At 38.5% G+C, this 21,764-nt stretch overlaps 1 protein-coding gene across 3 annotated transcripts in view; it reads right to left on the reverse strand.

Moving 5' to 3' along the window:
• vps50 (VPS50 EARP/GARPII complex subunit) overlaps window positions 1-21,764 on the reverse strand; it is a 103,109-nt gene that overhangs the window by 45,392 nt on the left and 35,953 nt on the right. For all 3 annotated transcript variants that reach the window (XM_014994207.2, XM_014994208.2, XM_088010185.1), the window contains 7 exons: window positions 20,006-20,048; window positions 18,222-18,320; window positions 12,999-13,139; window positions 6,412-6,544; window positions 1,290-1,378; window positions 1,048-1,142; window positions 81-179 (listed from right to left, as the gene is read on the reverse strand). In XM_014994207.2, the coding sequence (XP_014849693.2) occupies window positions 81-179; window positions 1,048-1,142; window positions 1,290-1,378; window positions 6,412-6,544; window positions 12,999-13,139; window positions 18,222-18,320; window positions 20,006-20,048 (699 nt within the window). The remainder of the gene's footprint in view (window positions 1-80; window positions 180-1,047; window positions 1,143-1,289; window positions 1,379-6,411; window positions 6,545-12,998; window positions 13,140-18,221; window positions 18,321-20,005; window positions 20,049-21,764) is intronic.

Below are 21,764 nucleotides of genomic sequence, written 5' to 3' on the forward strand. Positions count from 1 at the left end.
CAGTACATAAAGACCTTTTTTTTTTTTTTTTTCAGTCGCTAACTTTCACATTATCGAAAAGAACAATTAGTACCTCTCACCTGTGATAGTTTTTGAAGTAGTTCACACTCTGGCGTTTGATAGACTCCTGCAGAACCTCTGACTTGCTGCCACAAAACTCCTCACCAACCTGCATCAACCTGAAAAAGCAGAATGCAATGAGGTCAGAGGGGAAAAAAAAAAAAAAAGTAGAAAAACCCCCCCAACAAAGTCTCATCGGAGCTTCGTTATTTTGGATTCTATTGTGTTGCATTTTATTACGTAATACAACAGAATTTCATTCTGGTAAAATGTGATGCATTATTAGGGGCAAGAATATGGAAGAACTGAAAGTTGTGGTAAATTACAGTGACAGAGGGATTTTGCTACAGGGTAGTACAAACCTATTACCTACTGCCTCTGTGCCCACGTCAAAAAAGTGAATTCAATTTTATACTAGTGTTTGTCTTTACCCGTTTAAGACACACACACAAAAAAAAAATGCAGACGTATCAAACAGAATTTGAAGGCTCTGGAGTATTTCTTGCAGTGTGTGCTTTTACTTTTATCTTCTTCGTGTGATATCTCATTCTTAGCATGGCTCGAAGTTTGTTAAAGTTTGTGACTAACAAAAAAATCCTGTGGGTCAGCCTGATTAATTAACTAAAATGAGCAGCATGCAAAATTGGAATGAGTAATATAGTATTATTAATAATATAACATGAAAATAGATTAGCGGATAGACGTAAGGAAGGATAGGTATAATCAGAGTAAATGCAGCCAGCATAGATAAATCTAAATACACACTCATTCATAAAACCTTCTTAGGCAGTGGTGTAGATTAATTTCCCTAATTTGACTGGACGTGAATCAAAGAATAAGTACTCTGCTGGAGACAGAGCACACTGAAAAACCCTGCAGGTCAACCTGACTAATGTGACCCAAGGAGGAGGGAACGGCGAAAGCGAGACAATGAAGCCCAATTAGCAGAATCGAGAGCGAGCCGCCTGGACCGACCCCGTCACGTACCTGCTGATGACATCTAGTACCACTATGAAATCGTCGTATTTGAAGTTTGACATGTCCGTCCCCAGAATATACATCTTCACCTTTAACTGGACGTCCTGAGGAGAGACGCCGAGACAGGGATGGATTTGGTCATTTGAAAGATGAGAGCCGTAAAATGGAATCAGAAGCTGATAGAAAGCTAATGAATTGGGAAGGGAAAAAAAAAAAAAAAGCAAGACAAAAGGTAATGTTTGACTGCAAACCTGCCAGATCCGCGTCAGTCCGTGCTCAAGCTTTTTCTTCACATAGCTGCGGTCCACAGTCAGCTCATCAGACTCTCCTGCTGCATCGTCTACAGGGAAAAAAAATCAAAGAAAGTGCCCAACAAAGTATTAGACATTAAAGGAAATAACAGAGACAGAGACAGAGAGAGAGAATGTCTTTCCATTCTGGTTTTCCACCTAAAACTAGATCAGTTAAGTTAAGCTGATTAAAAATGTTAATCGCTGTTTGATGAAGGACACATACAAACATTTCTACTGCTCCGACAAATAGAAACGTGAATGAGAAAATACGGCCTTATTGGATCGGTAAATCTGCCAGATTATTAAGGTCCCTCCCTGTCAGCTGATGACTCAGCTGAGAAAAGCTGTCAGCCGTGGTTGCCACTCAACATCTAGACTGCATGAAGGTCACAAACTCCCAGCAGAGATAAAAGACTGACAGCAGCTCAGAGGCCAACAGTCCAGGCACGGGCGACCGCTAAACATCGAGTCCTGCTTGCTGTCAGACACGATTCCTTCTCCATCATCAGCTCACGATCCTCCATGTTGCGTCTCCATTGTTTTTGTCCCCTTAGATCGGCTGACAGCGTTACGGCAACATCAATACTCCTCTTTAGCTGAAAATTGCTTCGATAAATCTCAAGCTGCTTCCCTTGCAGAAAATAGATTTTTTAGGAAAGCCAGCAGCGGTTAGCCTTTAAGTCAATAAGCAGTCAGCTGTCATTCTTAAAATAAATCACATTACCAGAATTGGACTGCTGGCGAGGTTTGGTTATACTCCATTTTCAAGGCAATAAATTATACACTGGCAACATTATGGAAAAGATATTCCATAACTATCTGGGAAAAAAATGTAATACCTGACCATTACAGTGGTATAAAAGAAAAGATTTGCACTATTACATTTTTTTTGGGCAAACTGAAATGTTTCATAATTTTAATGCTGAAAAAGCATAACTTGAGCAAATTTAAAAGCAGTTTCATATAGTGATTTTATGCGTTAAGGGAAAAGCAATATGCAAAAAATCCTGGCCCTGTATGAGAAAGTAATTGTTATATAAATACTAAGCACTGACACAAGTACCACATTGCAACTCAGTGCCCAAATCCCCAAAGACCCAGCAATGCTTTTGATACCCCGAATTTTGAAGAATTAGTCAAGAGGGCAGAATTTTTCTAATTAAAACTGACGTATGACACTTAATGCATTGTTTTCGACCCATCAATCTTGGAAATTGCATGAAGTATATCAGGCCTGAATTTTAGTATTGTGACAATTTAAGAAGCTGCATACACTTTTCAGTATTTTTTATGCATTTATTCTGATATAATTCAAGTTGACAGCCCTACACCAATTTTTCAATTCTAACATTTACGGATAATTAGCTATTTCCTCCAATAAGGAAAGATCAAAGAGCTTCGAGCAGTGCAGGAAAATTCTGATTCCCAACTCTGTTCTCTTGACCCTAATATCACTGGTCACATTTTTAAAATTATTAATATTTGACAGAGATAGTGGAAACAAGTATATGACTCATTAAAAGATAAAAAAGCAAGGAGTGAGAAAGCAACTTGACACATAAAGGTTCGATTTAATGAGCACACTGATGGCACTGCATGAGCGGGGCTGTGAGAAGCCGCCAAAGAATTTGGGGAAGACGAACTGAAACTGAGTTGGAGAAAGCTCAGAGCTCAAAAACAAGGGGAGAAAGCTGAAACTGCTAATGATTAACCGATTAGGTAACCCACGCAAACTGAAATCGATCGGTGCTGCAGAATTACATGTCTAAAAACAGTTATCGCTTTCTTAACAGTCACCTCTCCTCCTAAAAGTTGTGAGTGTTAATATGTTTGCAGGATATAGAAGAGAAAAGCCTCAGGACTAAAGTTATGCCAGTGCGAATCGAGTATCTGTACTGCACTGCATTTGCCAGCAGACGCAACACAAGTGACCGGTAATAGGGCAGCCTCCTTTTTTTCCAGAAGTTCCCCTAATTACAAGTATAAACCCTCATTCTACACCCAAACAGACGACAAAGTAATAGGTCAGTCATTTATTTCTACAAAACCACCTAACTTATTTCTGAATTCACAAAACGAGCAGCCACCCTTCCTGTCTGCAAACAAGAGGCTGGGTATTGATTGTAGCAATGTTGTCTAATTTGTTTCTTCCTGATGTAGCACAATTGCATATAGGTGAGCAGAGCAGAGCTGGAGAACAACCTGAGCACCGTTGAAAGTTCAAAACTTTTTATTTATTTATTTATTTTTGCAAAAGTTTTCTATGAAATGTTCCTATGCCACTATTTTGCATGCGTCACACCGGGAGAAAAGATAGAATTTAAACATGCCTTGTTCCTGACAAGTCTGTGTCAACATCAGTAAAACAGGACTTCATTTCCTCTCAAAATCAGTAGCTAAAAATGCACACAGAGCCATTGCTGTGGCTTTTTTATCTCTTTTCCAGCTTGTGCAGGTCGCTTGATTCAGCACCCTCCATCTGTTTGCTGTTCTGAGTGTAGATAATGAATGTTTTCAAACTGAATAATGTTTTACACACACACACACACAAAAAAAAAAATCGGCAGTATTAAAACACCAAGGGAGCTTTGAATGTAACAGCACTACTGCATGCACTTTAGCAATGTTCATAAATATCTCTGTTAAATCAGATAAAGGAGCCAGTGATCGTTTGGTTACCACATTTTCTCTTTTTCAGACCTTACCTCTGTAAATCAGAGGAATGGTTGTTGTGTATAAAAATCCCAGAAGAGAAGCATTTTCTGAAATACTCAGACCAACCCGTTGGTACTAAGAACCACGCAACGTTCAAAGTGCCTTAAATCACCTTTGGATGCAGATCTGACGCTCAGTTTGAACTTAAGTTTCTCACAGTCTAACTATCTAAATGAATTTGGTGGTTTTAGCTGATTTGCTGTTTGTGTTGACAAAAAACAAAACAAAACAAAAAAAAACACCTATAAAATGTCCAATGAATGCATAAAGATTGTACTGAAGAAAAGGCATATCACTTGTGCAATGACACACAGCATTTGTTTGGTTAAACTAGCTAAAAAATGCTAATGGGTAATATGTCTCCAGATGTTTTCAAATGGTATGTCAAGAGCTACATAATCTGAGGTGGTCACTTTAAGATGGACTCGAGTAACAAACATGAAAACAGAGATTTTAACCATTTGGAACAAAATCCAATTGAGCATTTACAGACAAGGTCAATGTGAGAAACATCACAGAAAACAAGACTCAAAGGACTAGCTGTCAGGCTCTGGCTTAGCATGAAACCCAAAGCACCTCACTGTCTTTGCCCTGTGGACAAAAGGGACTGACACATTAATGAGCACAAGATTTTTGAGAGCAGCGCCTAGTGTCAGTTTTTACTTACTGCAGAAATATGACTGGTAGGTGGTGGAGTCGGAAAGCAGTTTGTTGACATTTGGAGATTTTGTGACCTCTTATATGAAATAAATGTCAATGCCGTCAGGACGCCATGTTCAATGGGATCATCAAAGCCTCTTCAAGAAATCTCTACATAACACATATTTTCCATCAAGAATGTCTTTTATTAGCTATTGTATCCATAGTACAATAGCTAATAAAAGAACCGATGTTCATGAGTTTTCACATCATCCTGAGCGTTGACTGGTGGTCTGTGCCTTCATTCTGCTGGCAATGGGGGATCATCAATGCCTTCTGAACACAAAGTGTTCTTGTGATATTTGAATGCATAAGATCCTGTTGCTGAAATGTGTTGTTAATAAAACCTACCAGCACGTAAACAAAAAATCTCATTGATATTCCAAATTGCAACTAAGATGCAATGAAATTAAGTGGGAATTCATTCCAATATCCAAGCAAATATCCAAATTGAATGCAGTGTAGAGCTCGAGGGTAAGCAATGCAATTTGTTCCACCTAAAAATGAACTGAAATTTAAACTGTATTTTTCATACGTTTGTCCTTTAGGCTTTTTGACATATGATCCATGAATAAGAACAGCAAAAGCAAAAATAATTGTATGCAAATCTTATTTTTTAAGTCTTTCAATTTAATTTCCTAAACAACTGAAGCCACACCCACACATGACTCTGGTTCAGGGAAACCTTGCTATCACCACCAAGCCCATTAGGCACTGATTACCCCTCATATTCAACTGAACACAAAACAACTGCCATCTAATGATTTCTGGTTTCATTTTTTTAGCTTCTTAAATGTAGAATTTCTCACCTCTGTGCCCTTATTCACCGTGCAATGCTGTTAATCACATGGTGTCACACAAAAAACAAAAAAACATAAAAATCCACAGAAGCACACCTGATTTGTGAAGATGTATTCCTGGTTGGGCATAGCTAAGGGTACAATAAATCGCTAACCTTCGCACCACACGTGCGGTTTTCCTAAAAGCAAATACATCAGCTAATATGAGTGAAAACATAATCATGATGTGTACATCTTACATTTTCAGTATAAATTAAGGAAAGAACAGGATTCTGCCTCAGTTTGTGGGATTAAGGAGAAAAAGGGCTGTCACAGGACTTAATTTAATTTTCCACAGCTGAATGTATAGAAAGTCTATTTTTGGGATTATTTTAATCTTAAAACAGATTTTAAGATTAAAGACGGAAGAAGCACGTTAGATAAACCACAACCAAGCTTCCAACAATGAGTTAGGGAGCTCCTTGTGAAGGTTTGGAGTATCAAAACAGGGCTTGCTCAATATATAGCAAACAGATTGTAACATCAAAATGTTTTCATTCCAAAGGACTGTTTGGGATGCAAATCTGTTTGAGTTTACACTTGGCATATCAATGTCTTAATCAGCCTGATGCATGGAGTCTCAGCGAAAGAGATGTCCACACATCTTACAAATAACAGGGCCCAAAATGCACATAGTAAAGGGGACACGCACAAAAACCTCCAAAAGAAACTATATAATTATTTCAACTGTTATTGTCATATCATTGACCAATAATAATCCAAACTTGTGATTTTCTAACATCGTGCAGCCCCAGTCGATACCTAACAGTTCAGAAGACAGAAACGTATTTCTGAAATGAAAGAACTATAAAAGGGAACGCTGCTACCTTGCGATGGTACGGTCTTCTGTTTGTCATGCTCCTCATGCCACTGCATGGTGCAGTGGTAGCTCAGCATCACCTCCCAAAGAGCCTTGCAGAGATCTGTCAGGCAGGGGATGTAGCTGTCGAGGGTGATGTGCTGCCAAAAGAAAAGCGCATGGAAGACAAAACCAGATCAAACATCGTTTTCTAGAACTGTTTACTTCTCAGCGAGTCAGAAATACTTCGCTTCTAACAGCCACATGAAAAGAAACGAATGGGTAGGGTTGCATGAATGTTCTAAATACATTTTTTTGAAGATGTCTACAACTGAGCTAAATCTTCGTCACACACACACACATTTCAATCAAGAAGTGATCTGTAATTGTTCTGAGGTGAGACGGACAAACAAATGTACATACTGGAATATTTTAGGACAACAAGTCTTCCATAGATTTGAATTATTGATTGGAAGTCTTCTTATTTCATGACATCTAATTAGCTTGTTTTGCATTGCTAGTATGTGAAAAAAGCCAGCTTAACTTACACCTTATTTTCCACACGCAACTGAAAAGGCATGTGGATTTTACGGCAATACAACAAAGACCCTCACCTGCTATTTTCTGAGTTGTTTGTTTCTGTACTGAGTTGCTGTAAAATGAAACTTCCTCACACAACTCTAGCTTTGAGATTACATCCTCAACAATCTCCTGTGTTGAAGCAACCCCAGAAATTGTCCTGTCAAAATCACCCAATCACAATTCTTTGAAAACATCTTAAACTGGCCTGAAGGAACATTTTAATCTAATACTGAATGTCCGAAGGGAGCCGATCAACCATAAAGGCTTGGAACTCGTCACCGAAGATAAATATTCAAGACACAAGTGGAAAGACACAAAAAACGACGGTAACACTTTATTTGAAGGGGGGTGAATAAGACTGTCATGACACTGTCATAAACATGACATAACACCTGTCATGAACATCAATAAGTCTTCATGAATATTTATGACTGTTGTCATAAAGCGTCATTCGGTAAATTATGACACTTTTAATACAAAGTTGACATTATTCAAAATGTCTTTGTTATGACAACTTGACATTAACCAGGAAATAATTACTGTTTAAACTTTACCTTTAATAACATAAAGTTACCTAATTTTTAAGGTGCAATCAGTAATACTTTTATAACAAATTTATATATTTGAATTAGACATTACATGCTACTTTATTTTGAATCAAGAGGAAAAACAGCAGCAAAACAAAAGCAGATAAGCAAACCAACAGTTAAAACATAAAACAAGTGGGATATTCCAAACTACTCAACCGTGGCAGCAGTGAAGTGTTCACAGCTTTCGGTGCAGGATTAAAACACTCAAAGTGGAACCGCCAGTATGTGTGTGTGGGCGACAGGATTCACTCCCTGTGGATTGCCTTCAAGTAAACAAAGCCCCGTAACAGGTGTCCTTCAAAACAATGCGATTACCCCAATTCTATGCAATTGCAAAGGACGACTGTGCACAGTGTAAAAGCATTTAGTATCAATTTACATTAATCAAAACCGTCATGGTGGTGTTATCAGCTTATGACTTAAATGCATTTCATAAAAATTTACTAAAAATGAATCCAACTAAAAGTCTAAGATTTTGACCAACATTCCTGACTCTGCATCTTTGGTCCTAGAGTCTGCACAGGTACGTGTCCTGACTCACAATCTGATCCAATTAGGACAAATTCAGCTGCTAACAATAGTTAGCGCTGGCACAGTTCAAGGTCCTAGCGTCAGAAAGCAGAGTCCTGCAAACAACCTCGCAAACAAATCGCAAAATTAAAGGAACACTAAAGTGCAGGATGGCCATGCTTTTTTTTTTTTCTTTAAAACTTAATAAATACCTTTTTGTAACACACTTCAACATCATTTGCAGACCTTGTAACAAGAATAACACATTGACAAGCAGCGGATGTATTAAGGATTTATCATTTAAAATTCCAGAGACCACGATTGATAAACCAGCATCAGACGATCTCTCAACAGAACATTTGTCAAAACATCTGAAGCAGATTAATAACGGGAAGGACTCTGAAAGTCCACTGAAGGAACAAATGGCATGACTCAGATTTATTAGCATTGCTTGAAGGATATTTCCAGGCAAAAAGTCCAAGGCAATTATTTACAATGCTAAAGTTTTGTTGTTTTTCTTTTTTGTTTTCTTTTCCAAGATGCTGTCACAATATATATTTGTCTTAGCATGAGGGTCACTGTATCTAATATATAGTCTATGTGAGGAAAATAAGAATATTATAAAGTTCAGTAATGTCTTTGATGTTCATGTTTCATTTATAAAGCGTCCCCATTTCATACATTGCCTGCATATTGGATTGAAGAATAAAAATTTACAGTCTGCAGATTTACCTGGACAGGTTAATTTTGATGTGACCTCACAGTTTCTTTTCTTTACAATCAGCAACTAGGACCGAGAGGTTATGCAGCTTATGAGCACCCTGGCATAATAATTACTAGTTGAACTAATCAGAAGATAGGTGCAAATCACAGACAATCACAAGAATTTGGCATGTTGAGGTGAGAGGTTCTTTATCTGCATGGACAGACAGGGTCACTGCACAGGGTACAATGAAATTATTTGGGCAATGGTATGACATCTGTGAAGCGCTTATGTAAACAACGTAGTGGTAGCACTTACGTGTGGGGATCTAAAATGCTGAAGACAAGCAAGCTTAAATGAACATATTTTTATCGACTACAGTTTTGCATAAGTTAAGCTGACACACTTTGAGATGAACTGTAAAAACTGCATCTTTACATAAAATTGTTGGGTATGCAAGTTTGGGTAGCCTCATTTTGCTTCATCTTTCTTTTTATTTGGGGGGGGAAAAAGATCTGAAACCAAATATCGACCTAGTGCAGTTGGCATTGTTGCAGCTTACTGACAATATTACACAAGAATACATTTGCATTTATTTAAAAACATCCTAGATAATTGGTAGCATATCCTCGTGTACATCAGGATACCTGTATTTGTTTATTATTAGTAATAAACTTGTAAGAATTGAACTTAAATGACTGTTTTACATGCCTAACACATCAATATGTCAGAAATTTTACAATAATGAAATTTTAAAAACTACATTTAATCTAAACCGTTTAAAATTATTCTCATAATAAGGAATGTGCTGTATTAAAAAAACACTACCTTGAAAACTTACATAGATTAAAAAAAATATATCTGCTTTACTTAAATATATTGTTTTGACTTTCACATTTTGAAGAGCGTTTAACAGAGAACGGTTCATCTCTTCTACATGAAATTAGCAAAGCTCGCTAAAAAATAATTATCAAACAAATTAAAGTGCATAATAACTGAAATGTACAAACTATTTATGGTTAAGAGTTTTCAAGATGACTGGCATTAAATAATTTTGTCGGCTCTCTAAAAACACATCTACGCTGGCCCTTGCGTTGGTAGAAAAACACAATCACACTATAAGTCTCTATGAAGGATTTTTCTAATTATAGAAAGTTGGAGACCATTGGAGCACAGTAGCCAGTTAATTCAGTAAATTACTAGCATGCGCTGAAAAACTCCAGGCCAGTTCAGACGAGACCGCTCTCACGCCGGCTTTCTGTGTTCTCCATCGGCCACACAGGAGCGTGTTGCCAAGGCACTGGGGTGACGGGTGATTCAGTGCGTGGGCGGAGATCTTCTGCTCAGTGAGCCTTTAATGAGAAGAAGTAACCTAAGCTACACCCACACAGAAGCGCTCTGCTGTTCTGTTTGTGTGTGATATACCCGTGTCTGTAGATTGTTGAAGGGCTCAACGGACACAGACAGGGACATAATAACTGCACTTAACTGGACTGAAGACGGTTACTGCACCCATTGTTGTGAACAAAGCTTAAGATGCTTCTCCAATAGCAGCACGTGGTACCTGAGCAACTTGGGGCTATTTATTTTTTTATTTATTTTTTTTTATGAAGCGCCTTCATTTTGTTGCATTTTCAATAAATATCTAAAGCAGAAGGCAAACTGAGTCAACTATGTGTCATCGCTGCTGTGCTGCAGCGACAAAAACTTTGTTTTCACAAGAATACATTCAAAAGTTTTAAAACCAACGACTATAGGAAGGGTATTTTATATCTACAGCCCATCAATGTTTTGTTAGGAATAAAATAAAATGAGGAAATCTTTTCTGTTTGCAAACAGCTGTAACTACAAAAATGTGATTATTTATTTTTTACTTAATCCAAATTTCAAATTTATTAGATGTCAAAAACAACCATATAATAACCAACCACACAATAAGAAGCATTAAAACAAAATAAACTTCTGCACACATAAGATATTCAGGACCAAAAAGGAAAGACTCTTTAGTAAAGTCTTATAATTTACAGTCACTGAAACTTCAGAAGAATGCATAGCCAAACTTCTCCACCGACCTACGGCATTTAAAAAAAAAAAAAGTAAATTCTCTTATTTGCATTGAAAAAAAGGAAGAGCAGGGAATGAATAAGAAGTGAAACTGTCTTTTAATGAGATGTTGTAAAATTAATAAGACCCTTTCACAATCAGAACTGACCTTTGCCAATGCTCCCATTTCCCCTGAATTTTTAAAGAGCATAACTTAGCAGCAAGTTCAGGGGGTTGGGAGACTTTCTGAAGCTTTATTTGTCTAGGGAACATGGTCAGAAGTTTGTTCTTCTCTGCAAACACTGACTTTTGATTTTTTTTATTTTTTTTTTTTTGCCAGGGTTCCACAAGATCTGTACTCTCACCCCAGCCCAAATGCTTAGGGGAGACGTGTGACTTTAATGTGTTATTGAATAGAAAATCACATGTTTTTGACAAGACTTTATTTCCTCAACATTCATGTTCTGTTTCAAAGAAAAACAAACTTATACAAGGAGAGAAAAATACCATTGCCAATGCCTACCTGTGTGTAAGTCAATCTTAGAATACATACAGCCGTTCTGCAAAAGTCTCAGGGATTTATTAAAAATGTTAGAGAACATACAACATTACGAAGACCAAAAGACACGACGAAAAGGTCAGGAACAAAGTTGCAAAGACGGTTTAGAAACAAGCTTTCAAGATGTCATGAAGCACAATTCAATCCATCGCCTAAAAGTATAAATATAGCGCTATAGTATACAATAGGATAAGAGAAAAGAACCTTAATCAGTTAAGCAATCAAGCAACAAATATATTTTTTTAAAGGTTTTATTGCACCAAATAATTTTAAGGTGGGCAGACATGGCCTGGAGAAACCAACCTATCATGAGATGTTGAAGCAAGGAAAAAAAAAATCCTAAAACTTCCTGCACACAGGTTCAAAATCTTCTCACTGGCAGAGATAAGGTGCATGTGGGTGTTTGCACGGACCTTGATTCGAGTGTGTGAGAATGTACTGCCCCTTCAGCATCACATAGCTGGAACATTAACAGAACATCCTCGCAGTCTGAACACAGAGAGCTTAAACCTACAGTGCGCATTCGGGGTGTTAGAAGAATCGGCCAGGCAACACGCTGTGTGAGAGGAAATCCATCAAACACAACTGAAGACTAAGGTCTGCCTGTAACCACGGCAGAGTTTCATGCACACCATCGTTCAGATCCACTCTCAGAGGCAGTTAGAGGTACACAAAAAAAAAAAAAAAAAAGAAAGAAAGAAATGGAATCGCAGGGAATATTTGTACAGCCTGAATTGAGATCATGGAGCACACTAACGACTCTGCGCACGAGCTTGAAAGAGTGGATGCAAAAAAAAAAAAAAAAAAAAAGAACTGGTTCGAATATTAGTTGAAGACTTGACCTTGGGCACTTGAAAAATGCCAAGGAGAAGCAATTTAATGAGTGCGACAGGGAAACGTGCATAAACAGAGCAACAGATGATCGGTGACAGAGAAAAGAGGTAATACAAAGGTAAGAGGTAAAGGACGGGCCATCGCTGACATGAGCACAGCTGGCAACGCCCCCTGGCAAATGTTGTGCTCTCACACTGCAATGCCAAACGGAGCAACGAATGCTTCACCATAAGGATGCGATAACATTTACCTCCCCATATTTTCTTTCCATTCTGTCGGTCGGACTAAAACGGCCTCGAGGGGGATGCTCTCTCGACAAGTTTGTGACGTATTGGTCAAGCTATGGCTTACTGAGCATGCAAATAAAATCTGTTTGGGCGGAGGAGGGGATAGAAAAAGACAAAGGGCGACTGAGATGTGTGGACCTGACAAAGGGTGCTACCGCAGCAATGCTATTCTGTGTTGGGAGCAAGATTAATTATCTCGTGAGGAGCTACAATGCAGGGTGCGCTCAATCACTGGCTACATGCTCTCATCCTTCACTTCACCCTGCGAGGGAACTGTGAAGAATTCCCGCGTCAAGAAATGAAGCATATTTATGTTTGGCTGTGCAGTAAAAGAAGTGTGAATGAGGGGTTGCGCTGCAAGACAAAATAAAGAGTTTGATGTGTAGTTGTGCGTGCTGTAAATGACACATCATGTTAATTCATCACAGCAAAGGCTTTGCATGTGCTACAGCACTCGCGTTATCTCATTATTCCACAAACACACTGCACACACAGTTCTGTCCTTACCGTGCACAAGTCCTTATATTGCATCTTCTGGAACTTGGTGTCCGCGTTGCCAGCACACAGCTCAACATACCCCAGGACGACCTGGAACACCGTGTTGTGGATAGCCTGGGTGAAGTGCATGTGCAGTTGATCCATAGCAGTCTGAAGAGACAGCAAAGGAGAAGATTAGTACGACAACAGCGATGTCAAGATGTTGTCAGGGATAGCCTGCGTGAAGTGCATGTGCAGTTGATCTATGAGTTCGGATCAACTGCACTCAAAGAGTAAAAAAAAAAACACAAAGTAAGCAGCGTGGATACACAAGCTGTCCACCTGGTGTTTCAAATTGAAAAACTGTGCAGTGAAAAACAACAGATTAGTCTTTTCTCTGCAACGGTTGTTTTCCAAATTCACACTGAACTGGTTGATAAAGCTGCTCTCTTTAGGGGGAAATCTCAAAACGTGTAGCAATCAGTAATGGTGTAGGGTAAGAGTGTTTGTGCTGGTATTAAAAACGAGTGATTGAATTGGAATATTCAGTGGTTTATTGTGAGAAAAAATAAATAAGTTAGATTTAAATAGCTGTAAAGTTGATAAAAATGTTCTTGTCAAAGATTTCCCGGTAGAAGGACGTTTCTAAGACTGATATAAAAACAAAAATGAACAAAAGGAAGTTGTTTAAAAAAAAAACAAAACTGTTTTGTTGGGTTGGATTTCAACCAAACTCACTGACTGGCTGGTTGATGGTTTAGGATAAATTGATTGGCTGGCTGCTAGATGATTTTGACTGGTTGGAGGTTTGATTGGTTGAGCTAAAGTGATTGTCCCGTTGTTGGGTTGGTATGACGGTTGGGTCAGATACTCTGCCTGGCCCGTTTTACTTCTATGCAATGTGACTTTTCTGTTTTGTGGTTATTTTCTTTGTCCAATAAAAAACTACTATAAAAATTAGAGACTGTCTTTGTAAGTAAGAGTGGAATCAACATTCCCCACTGTACTGTATAGGCCTTTACTTTGCAGAGCTACCTTTCTCATTTATAATTCAGCCCAAATCAATAACACCATATTGAATTACTTAAATCAAAGCATCAAAATCCTTCACGGAGTTTGTCAGTCTTAGATATATACATCCTATATATTCAATATATTTCTTAGCCAGACCATTTCTATTTCTCTTCACATTAAAATTCAATATAAATTCTAATAAGCTGAGGGGTTTAAATCAGAAACTCGCTCACTATCCATACACCAAAGTTTTTCATGCATCTTTTTTTTTTCCACGGAAAAACAGTGTGAGCGTTTATGTGGGACAGCAATTACACGTGCACCTCTCTTATGTTAGGTTTAATATTCAGATTATATAACATGACGTATTTCAGTAATAACTATCCCACCGTCATGTAGAGAAACCAACTATCTCGAATGGTACCCTGGAGAACCTTTGCCTTTGCTCTATTTTGCCATTACTACCTTTCACAGAAAATTGCTTCAACTCTGTTAATAATTTAGCTTTTTATTAAATAAGTAAATAGAAGTTTCAAATTCCTGACCCCCCCTTCTTCCCCACTGTACCCAGGTAAGAGCTTCAGTGAGTCTGCTTTTAATTTAAAGGAAAGTAATAGCTGCAGTGACGTTCTCTTTTGCATCATCCTGCCTCCCGTCCTCTCAATCTCAACTGTCTCATCTTTGAACCCTCCAGAAATGACGACATAGAGTTTAAGCAGACGCTGGCATGCTGCTGAGTGATGCCCTCGCTTAACGGATGCTGGAGTCTAATTAGATTTTCTTACATTCAAGCTTTGACCGCAAACTGCGGCCCTCGATCCACTCAGACGTCCTGCCAACATAAAAGTAATACAAGCACCTCTTTCTACAAGGACTTTCACCTCACCAGAACTCAAAATACACTGAAAATTGTTTGAAAAGAAAGGAAACCAGGGGAAAAAATATGGCAAACGCCATAACAATAACCCTTCCTCTCCTGTAACTTTCCTCCAAATCCTGATTAAAATAAACAGCAGAGAAACAAATCCAATTTTCTGTGTCTTGATAATAACAAACATACCTAATGCTACGTGCTTCGTGGAGCTGGTAAAGCATAACCAATTTTCCAGCCGGAGAGTATTAAATCAAAGTGTCTAATCAACAAACAAACAGTTTTAACCAGATACTTTAGTAAAATCTAGCAGCTGAATTTCAGGCTAATATAATGAACAGATGCTGAAAAGGTGTAACAAACCAATCAAAAACCCCAAACACTTCAGCATAATGGCAGCACAGAACCACCAAAGGCCTCTTTAGATTTTATTGTGTCTGAAAAAGCTTGTTGTCCCAGTAACAATGAAAAAAATTTTTCTCAACGACCCTCGGTGACGCAGCGTCCACCTCAAGGATCGCTGCCGGAGCTGAGAGGCACAGTAAGTATTCACTTACATCATCACTGGCGCAAGCTAGTGGTACCTGTGATTAATGAATGTGATTTAATTCATGAAGTTATAACAAACATTGATTTCATATTCATCCTTTAACGAGGCTAATGCCCACAACCTTCCTAACAAATGCTATGTGCAGCAGAGGATACAGGATGTTTTCATTTTGTAATGATAATCCTGCATCACGCAAATTAAACCTGTTAGGAAAAAAAAATCTATCGCTCCAGTCAGCAGCTTATACTCAAGAGGATGAATTTCACTTTCAATATGGGCCTAAATGATTTATTTAAACTACTCCGTTTTGAGTGTGGCATGCTAATATGGACACCGTTTTGATTGATTCGAAAAACAAAAGTTGGGATTAAATTTACCCATCCACCCCTTCAACTAGTTTGCCTGATGTCTAACAAGTTGCACATTAACCACAGGCAGTTTTGGCCATGAATAAAACTTGTGGCTTAATTCTTATTGGATATTTGACCATTCTTCTGTTTTATATTTTCCAAGAAATTGAGAGAGGAATCTGAATCCCACCTACGAGGAAGGTTTGTGCCTGACATTCAGCTGACAGGCTAATAAGTTATAATGGAATCACAAATGATGACATACATGCTCATTCAAAGACTCTGAACTGTTCTTTACTCCAAGGTAACGACGGCAAATCTGTGCAGCTTAAAATATTACCGCACGAGAGAAAAGATTTGACAGCGTGATTGTCACAAATATGACAGCCTCTATGATGATTTCCATGGAAATAACTGGCAAATTGCCTCTCCTTTTCCATTTTTAGTCACTCTAAGGATATTGCATAACCTTTATATGTAATTTATATATTTTTTTGTCCTACCTGATATAAACTCGTGGGCATGATTACATGTTATCAGGAAGATTTTTTTTTATGAGACTACAACTTAAAAAAAATGAACTCCAACAATTAGTCACTTAAGGCACAAATTATATTCATTTAGCTGTTGGGGTGTTGAACGTAAGCAAAAATGTATGAATTTTAAATACTGAGGTTGAAATGAGATAAGATAGGATGGGACTCCAAAAGTTAAATATCTATCCCAATTATCAGGCAGGATCTCATTACAAGCAGTCCTAACATAAAATTAAACCTGTTTTATGTTTTTTATTATTCTGGCACTGAGTAGGCAGCATGCTAACTTTAGCATTATACCTGAAAAAAAGAAAAAAGGTTCAGTTTTCACCAGCAAGATGAAAACTGTTTGAAACATCAGCAAGCAGTGTAAATCAATTTAATTCAGGTGTTTTAGATTTTCAATTGAGGTGTAAAGCTGTCGTTAAGAGCTAACTTTAGCTTGTCCTTTAGCTGCGGGTTGCCACAAGATTTTTTCAGAGCCTACAAAACGTTCTGCTCTGTTGCCCTGTTTTTTTTTTTGTTTTTTTTTTGACAGATACCCCAAATGTTGCCACAGAAATAGCTTAAAAGAAGTTGTAACATATCAAATACTGCTTTAGCCAAATGAACTGAGGCTGAATCAAGTGAGAAATGTTCCTACATTTAAATGAAAAAGATGCAGCATACAGCGAGCCTCGTGTATTTTTGTACAAGTTATTGAGGACATTTACCACAATAAAAAAATACCTCATAACAGATATTCCGAATAAACAAAGCTAAATCAATAACTTAACACTAATTAATGTTGTTTAAAACACACCAAGATAATCAGATAACATTCTGCCTTTAAGATATAAAGGCGTGTACTTATTTGATTCTGTAATGGTACAACACAAAGAGCTGTCTGACGAAGCAGCAGTCATAAACAAATGTACATTTGTGCAATGCATTGTCCTTCAAAGTCCAAATGTACAATGGCTAGTTGAACTACCTTTGTGAAAATATGGTGAATTCACAAGGTCTAGATTTGAAACAAAAAAGGAAAAAGAAATAAAAAGTCGTGTCTTTCCTTTTGATTGGGAGTGCAATAAAATAGTTACAGAGTATAAATTTTATATTCATTTGTGAAGTGGGAAGTGTGATGAAAAGTCTTTTTTTTTTCTTTTTTTTTAAGAAAACACCACTAAAACCGTAAACCTGGTCCACATGTTATGCGAGCTTGAAGTGTTTGGTTTTAAATTGCTTTTCTTTTGTTCACACTCCATCTTTCTTGCAAAGTTGTGTGATAAAAATGCAACTCTCTTGGATGATGTAATGACAACAAAGGGTTTGTCAATGACGTTGACAGCTACAGAGATGCACGAGCCAGAGATGAGAACTGGCCAAAACTCGTTTAGCTCTAATCGATGATCATCAAATCAAATACTGAAACATTTGCCTTTTTTTTCTTACTCAGTGGCTCAAAGCAAAAGATCTGTCACTGTTGTTAGTCTTTTAACTAATCAACCAATTGATTGTTTAAGTGCTACAGACTCGAGAACGAAAACAAATCTTAAGTGGGATTGTGCATTTCCAGACAAATGGTTTGAGAGACAATCCATTATGTTGACGTTGGGTTATTTCCTCAACTGTTTACATTTTAAAGCAAAAGGTTCTGGGCTGAGCAAAGATATTTTTGCTTTTTGCGAGGAGGATATTTTGGGTTTTACGGTGACAGTTAATTTATTAGTTCTAAATTACTTTTAGAAATAAACCTCGACTTGATCACCTCAGCTGAATGAATGTTCTGGAGTAAAGTAGAACAAAAGAAAAATAAATTGCCAAGTGTTATCCTCTTTGAGTCAAGATGAGAGACTCAAACTACAGGAAATAGACAGAAAGGTAGGGCAAGAAGAGTAATCCCATTCAGACATCAACATTCCAAAGGCACAAACTAGACAAACCACTGACCTGGGTTTTCCCAAGGAGCGTGTACGCCTTCTGGACCTTGGTGTAGTGCAACACATCAAAGTGCTTACAAGTCCTTGACAGGGCGACATCAAGCTGCTCCTGGAGACAGAAATAGACAGAAGACAAAGGAGAGGAGGCGGCAAAGTAAGAGGGAGAAAGAAGAGGGATTATCAGTATTAAGACAGGGGGATTCAGATACACACAGATGTGCAAATGTAAAACTATCAGGCCAAGGGCAGAGCAGCTGGATGTGGATATGAGTGAATATATAACGAAGTGAAAGATAAAGAGATGAAAAGAGAGGCGTTGCAAGTAGGACGTGTTTTTGGAAGAATTTAAGAAGCGGTGAGATGTGTGACGGGCTTGACGCAATAATCTGAGCTCAGATGGCAAAGCGCCTACAAAGGCCAAGCGATCAAATGTCTTGCATCGCCCAATGTTTTCTTAAGCCTTGTGTGAAAATGCTACACAGGAGGATAAAGTAAAAACCTGCAGCTGATGCTCTGAGCCTAATGGACATGGTTGACGTGAATTGAAATTAAATTCATCCAGACTTATTGGTTCGACATCTAAGCAAAATGGACTTAAATTTAATTATATTTCCTGTGATAATAATCGTAGGAAGTGACTTTGAAAAGTATAGCCGTATGCTTTTGACGGTATGCATGTAAAGATGACCAAGTCCCTAAAAACAGAACAGACCTCTTCTGCAACTGCTGCACCAAATAGTACAACTTTACTGCTAGACAGTCCATGATATGCACATGCAATCACATTTTCAAATATATTGATATTCATTGATGCTCTTGTGAAATGATCAGTGTATTAGTAAAATCAACAATCCCAGCCAGTTTGTTTTTGGAGTGTGAAACCATCATCATCAATTAGAATAGATACTTTTCCATACCTTGTGGGCATCCCTGGTGAAAAATGTGTGTGTGTTAAAAAGCCCCCCCAAAAAAACACAAAGGATCTGCCGGTAACATCTTGTTGCCAGATGGCACAGAATATCTTCAGTGGTCAAGTACAGGCCACGGCTTGATGGATCCAGGCTGTCTGACAGCAAAAAATGGACCAACACCCCATTAGGTCATACTGTGTCTGTGTGTATTGCTTTCCAAGGCTTTGCTGTATTTTTTTTCCCAACCATGGTGTTGTGTAGAATTGAAGTCTTTTCATGCCGCTTCAGAATACTTCCAGGGCTACAATCAGAGCAAAATGCCCTTGACTGCAAACTCTGCACTAACGTCAACTGGTGGAAAGCGACTTTGGAAATGTGGAACCGTGCTTATTTGTTCACGTGTTTACTCTTATGATTTACAGGATTTTGTGCTGCTTGCTTACCGGCTCAAGCTCGTAGGTAAACAAGCAACCCCAGCAAGTGGCCATATGTGTGTGGATACATTCAAAACTCCCTCCTGTCCACCAACACAACTGTAAGCAGTTAATCTACAGGAGAGCAGCAGCAGTGGTTCTGTCATAATAGCCTCTTCATTATTATTTATCACGCACATGCATCATGACAAGAGCAGAGATGGCACAGATACGATTTGCAGGGCCTGCATGCTCATACTGTTGACTCTGAGATTGTGTCAACATGTGGCAGACACAAAATGACAATGCCAAACAATCTGAATACGAAATTAAAGCATCATTTGCTTTTTCTCGATTGAAATCTTAAAAAAGAAAACACACACAAGGCAAAAATCAATTATTACATTACATGAAGTTTGAACATATTACTTCCAGATAATATCAGGAGTAAAAACAGGCTATTCACATACCTCTATTTGCTCAAGAGTGTCTTGTAGTTTAGAGTTCAGCTCACTGTGGAATGAAAACAGATTTATTTTCAGTTTCAGAAAAAGTTGTCATTTATTTTATCCACTGCTTACTGAGCAAATGAAAAAAATAGCAGATGCCAAACATCATTCATGCTCTCCTTGAGATAATTCTATATGAAATATGCTTCAGTTACTACAAAACAAAAATGATTTTGTCTCATGTCTCCTTTCCATAAACAAGGCAGGGATGGATGCGGCGGAGAACTGATACGGCGGTTATCCCTGTCGCCTCACAGCAAGAACGTTCCAGCTTAAATCTTGGCTGAGCCCTTTCTGTGTGATGTTTCTAGGTTCTAGGCTGATGCAGTTTATCTGAGGGTACACTGGATTCCTTAGGTAAGTTGAAAAAAATACATCTTATGTTATCTGAAGACTGCGAGGGTCGCTTGGCCTCGCATCTCCCTGTGTCAGATTGGAGATCAGACCTGACTAGGTGTGTTCTCGCCACCTTGTACTGTGACGGCTGTGACTCCTGCGATCCTAAAGTCCATTAAGCTGGTCAAAGACTTGTGTCGACGCCTTCAGCAGAATACCAAACCAGGCTCCATTATCTAGTATTCCGGTAAACACCAGCAGTTAAAATCTAGCGCTATTGTTTTCCGAAGCAGTATTACCCAAGATTCAATGTTGCTTCCCAGAATGAATGCTCGGCTTCACCAGCCTGCCGGTCCATTTTCATCTACAGGAGCCATCCAAATATTTAGCCTGCGTGTTCATTCTCAATCTTCTCCAATCCAGGCTCCATTTTTCCTGCCAGAACATTCTCTGGTTCTCCAACACTCGACTTGCCAGAACACTGTTGAGTCTGGCTCCTTTTCCAGCTTCCTTTTCTCTGCCCGACTCCATTTGTTTTCCTAAGCCCTGCACTGTTGCAAACAACTCGTGAACTTTCCCCAAGTGTCTTAGTCACATCTGAATGCACAACTCGTTTAATTAATAACTCAACATTGTATACGAGACGTCTTCACTGTCTTTGTGGTTCCCGTTCTGCTTTCGCCTCTACTCAGAAAATGCGTTCATCTGAAAAGCTGCACAGCAGCAGCAAGCATTGCGATTGTTTTGCCGATCCCGAGACACCAAGTCATTTCCCTTGTGACTCTGCCACCCTTTACCTCCATTCACAATCATCTGCTGTTCCACCGTTCCCCCTGCCTCTGTGCTCGCTTGGCTTGCGGTCTTTACCAGGTCAGCTTCCTCTTATGTTGTGCCTTGTGAGACTGCGGCAGCCCAAGGGAGTGTGTGTCCTTAACAGATTGCTAATGAAGCATCTTGGTTTTACTTGGAGAGAGAGAGAATGATGAGGAGGCGGCGGAGAAATCAAGAAGAGATGCTAGACTAAGTCAGAAATGCTCAGTTCCAGTAAGAGGCTTTACACGCACTCGTCATTGTAATGAATATCATAGTAATTTGGGGCTTTTATTGATTTATCGGAACCGTTTTCTTCTAGACAGATAATAGGCTTTCAATTATCTTTACAGACAAGAACTGGAAGCAGAAGTTCAAATTATCTTTGTTGAATTTCCCTGAAATTAGACAAAGACTGGAATATACATGAATCACCACTAAGATTTCGTTAATGCTCCTTTGCAAGTTTCACACACTTTTTGTAGGCATCAAAAAGACTTAAATCTTACTGGATATTTGCTTTTGCTTTCTTTGTCCATTCCAAAACCAGTTCTTGGTTGATGGCATCGGTCCT

The sequence above is a fragment of the Poecilia mexicana genome, unplaced genomic scaffold (assembly GCF_051168715.1).
Source record: "Poecilia mexicana isolate PSO_F unplaced genomic scaffold, ASM5116871v1 scaffold_11, whole genome shotgun sequence".
Lineage (NCBI taxonomy): Eukaryota > Metazoa > Chordata > Actinopteri > Cyprinodontiformes > Poeciliidae > Poecilia > Poecilia mexicana.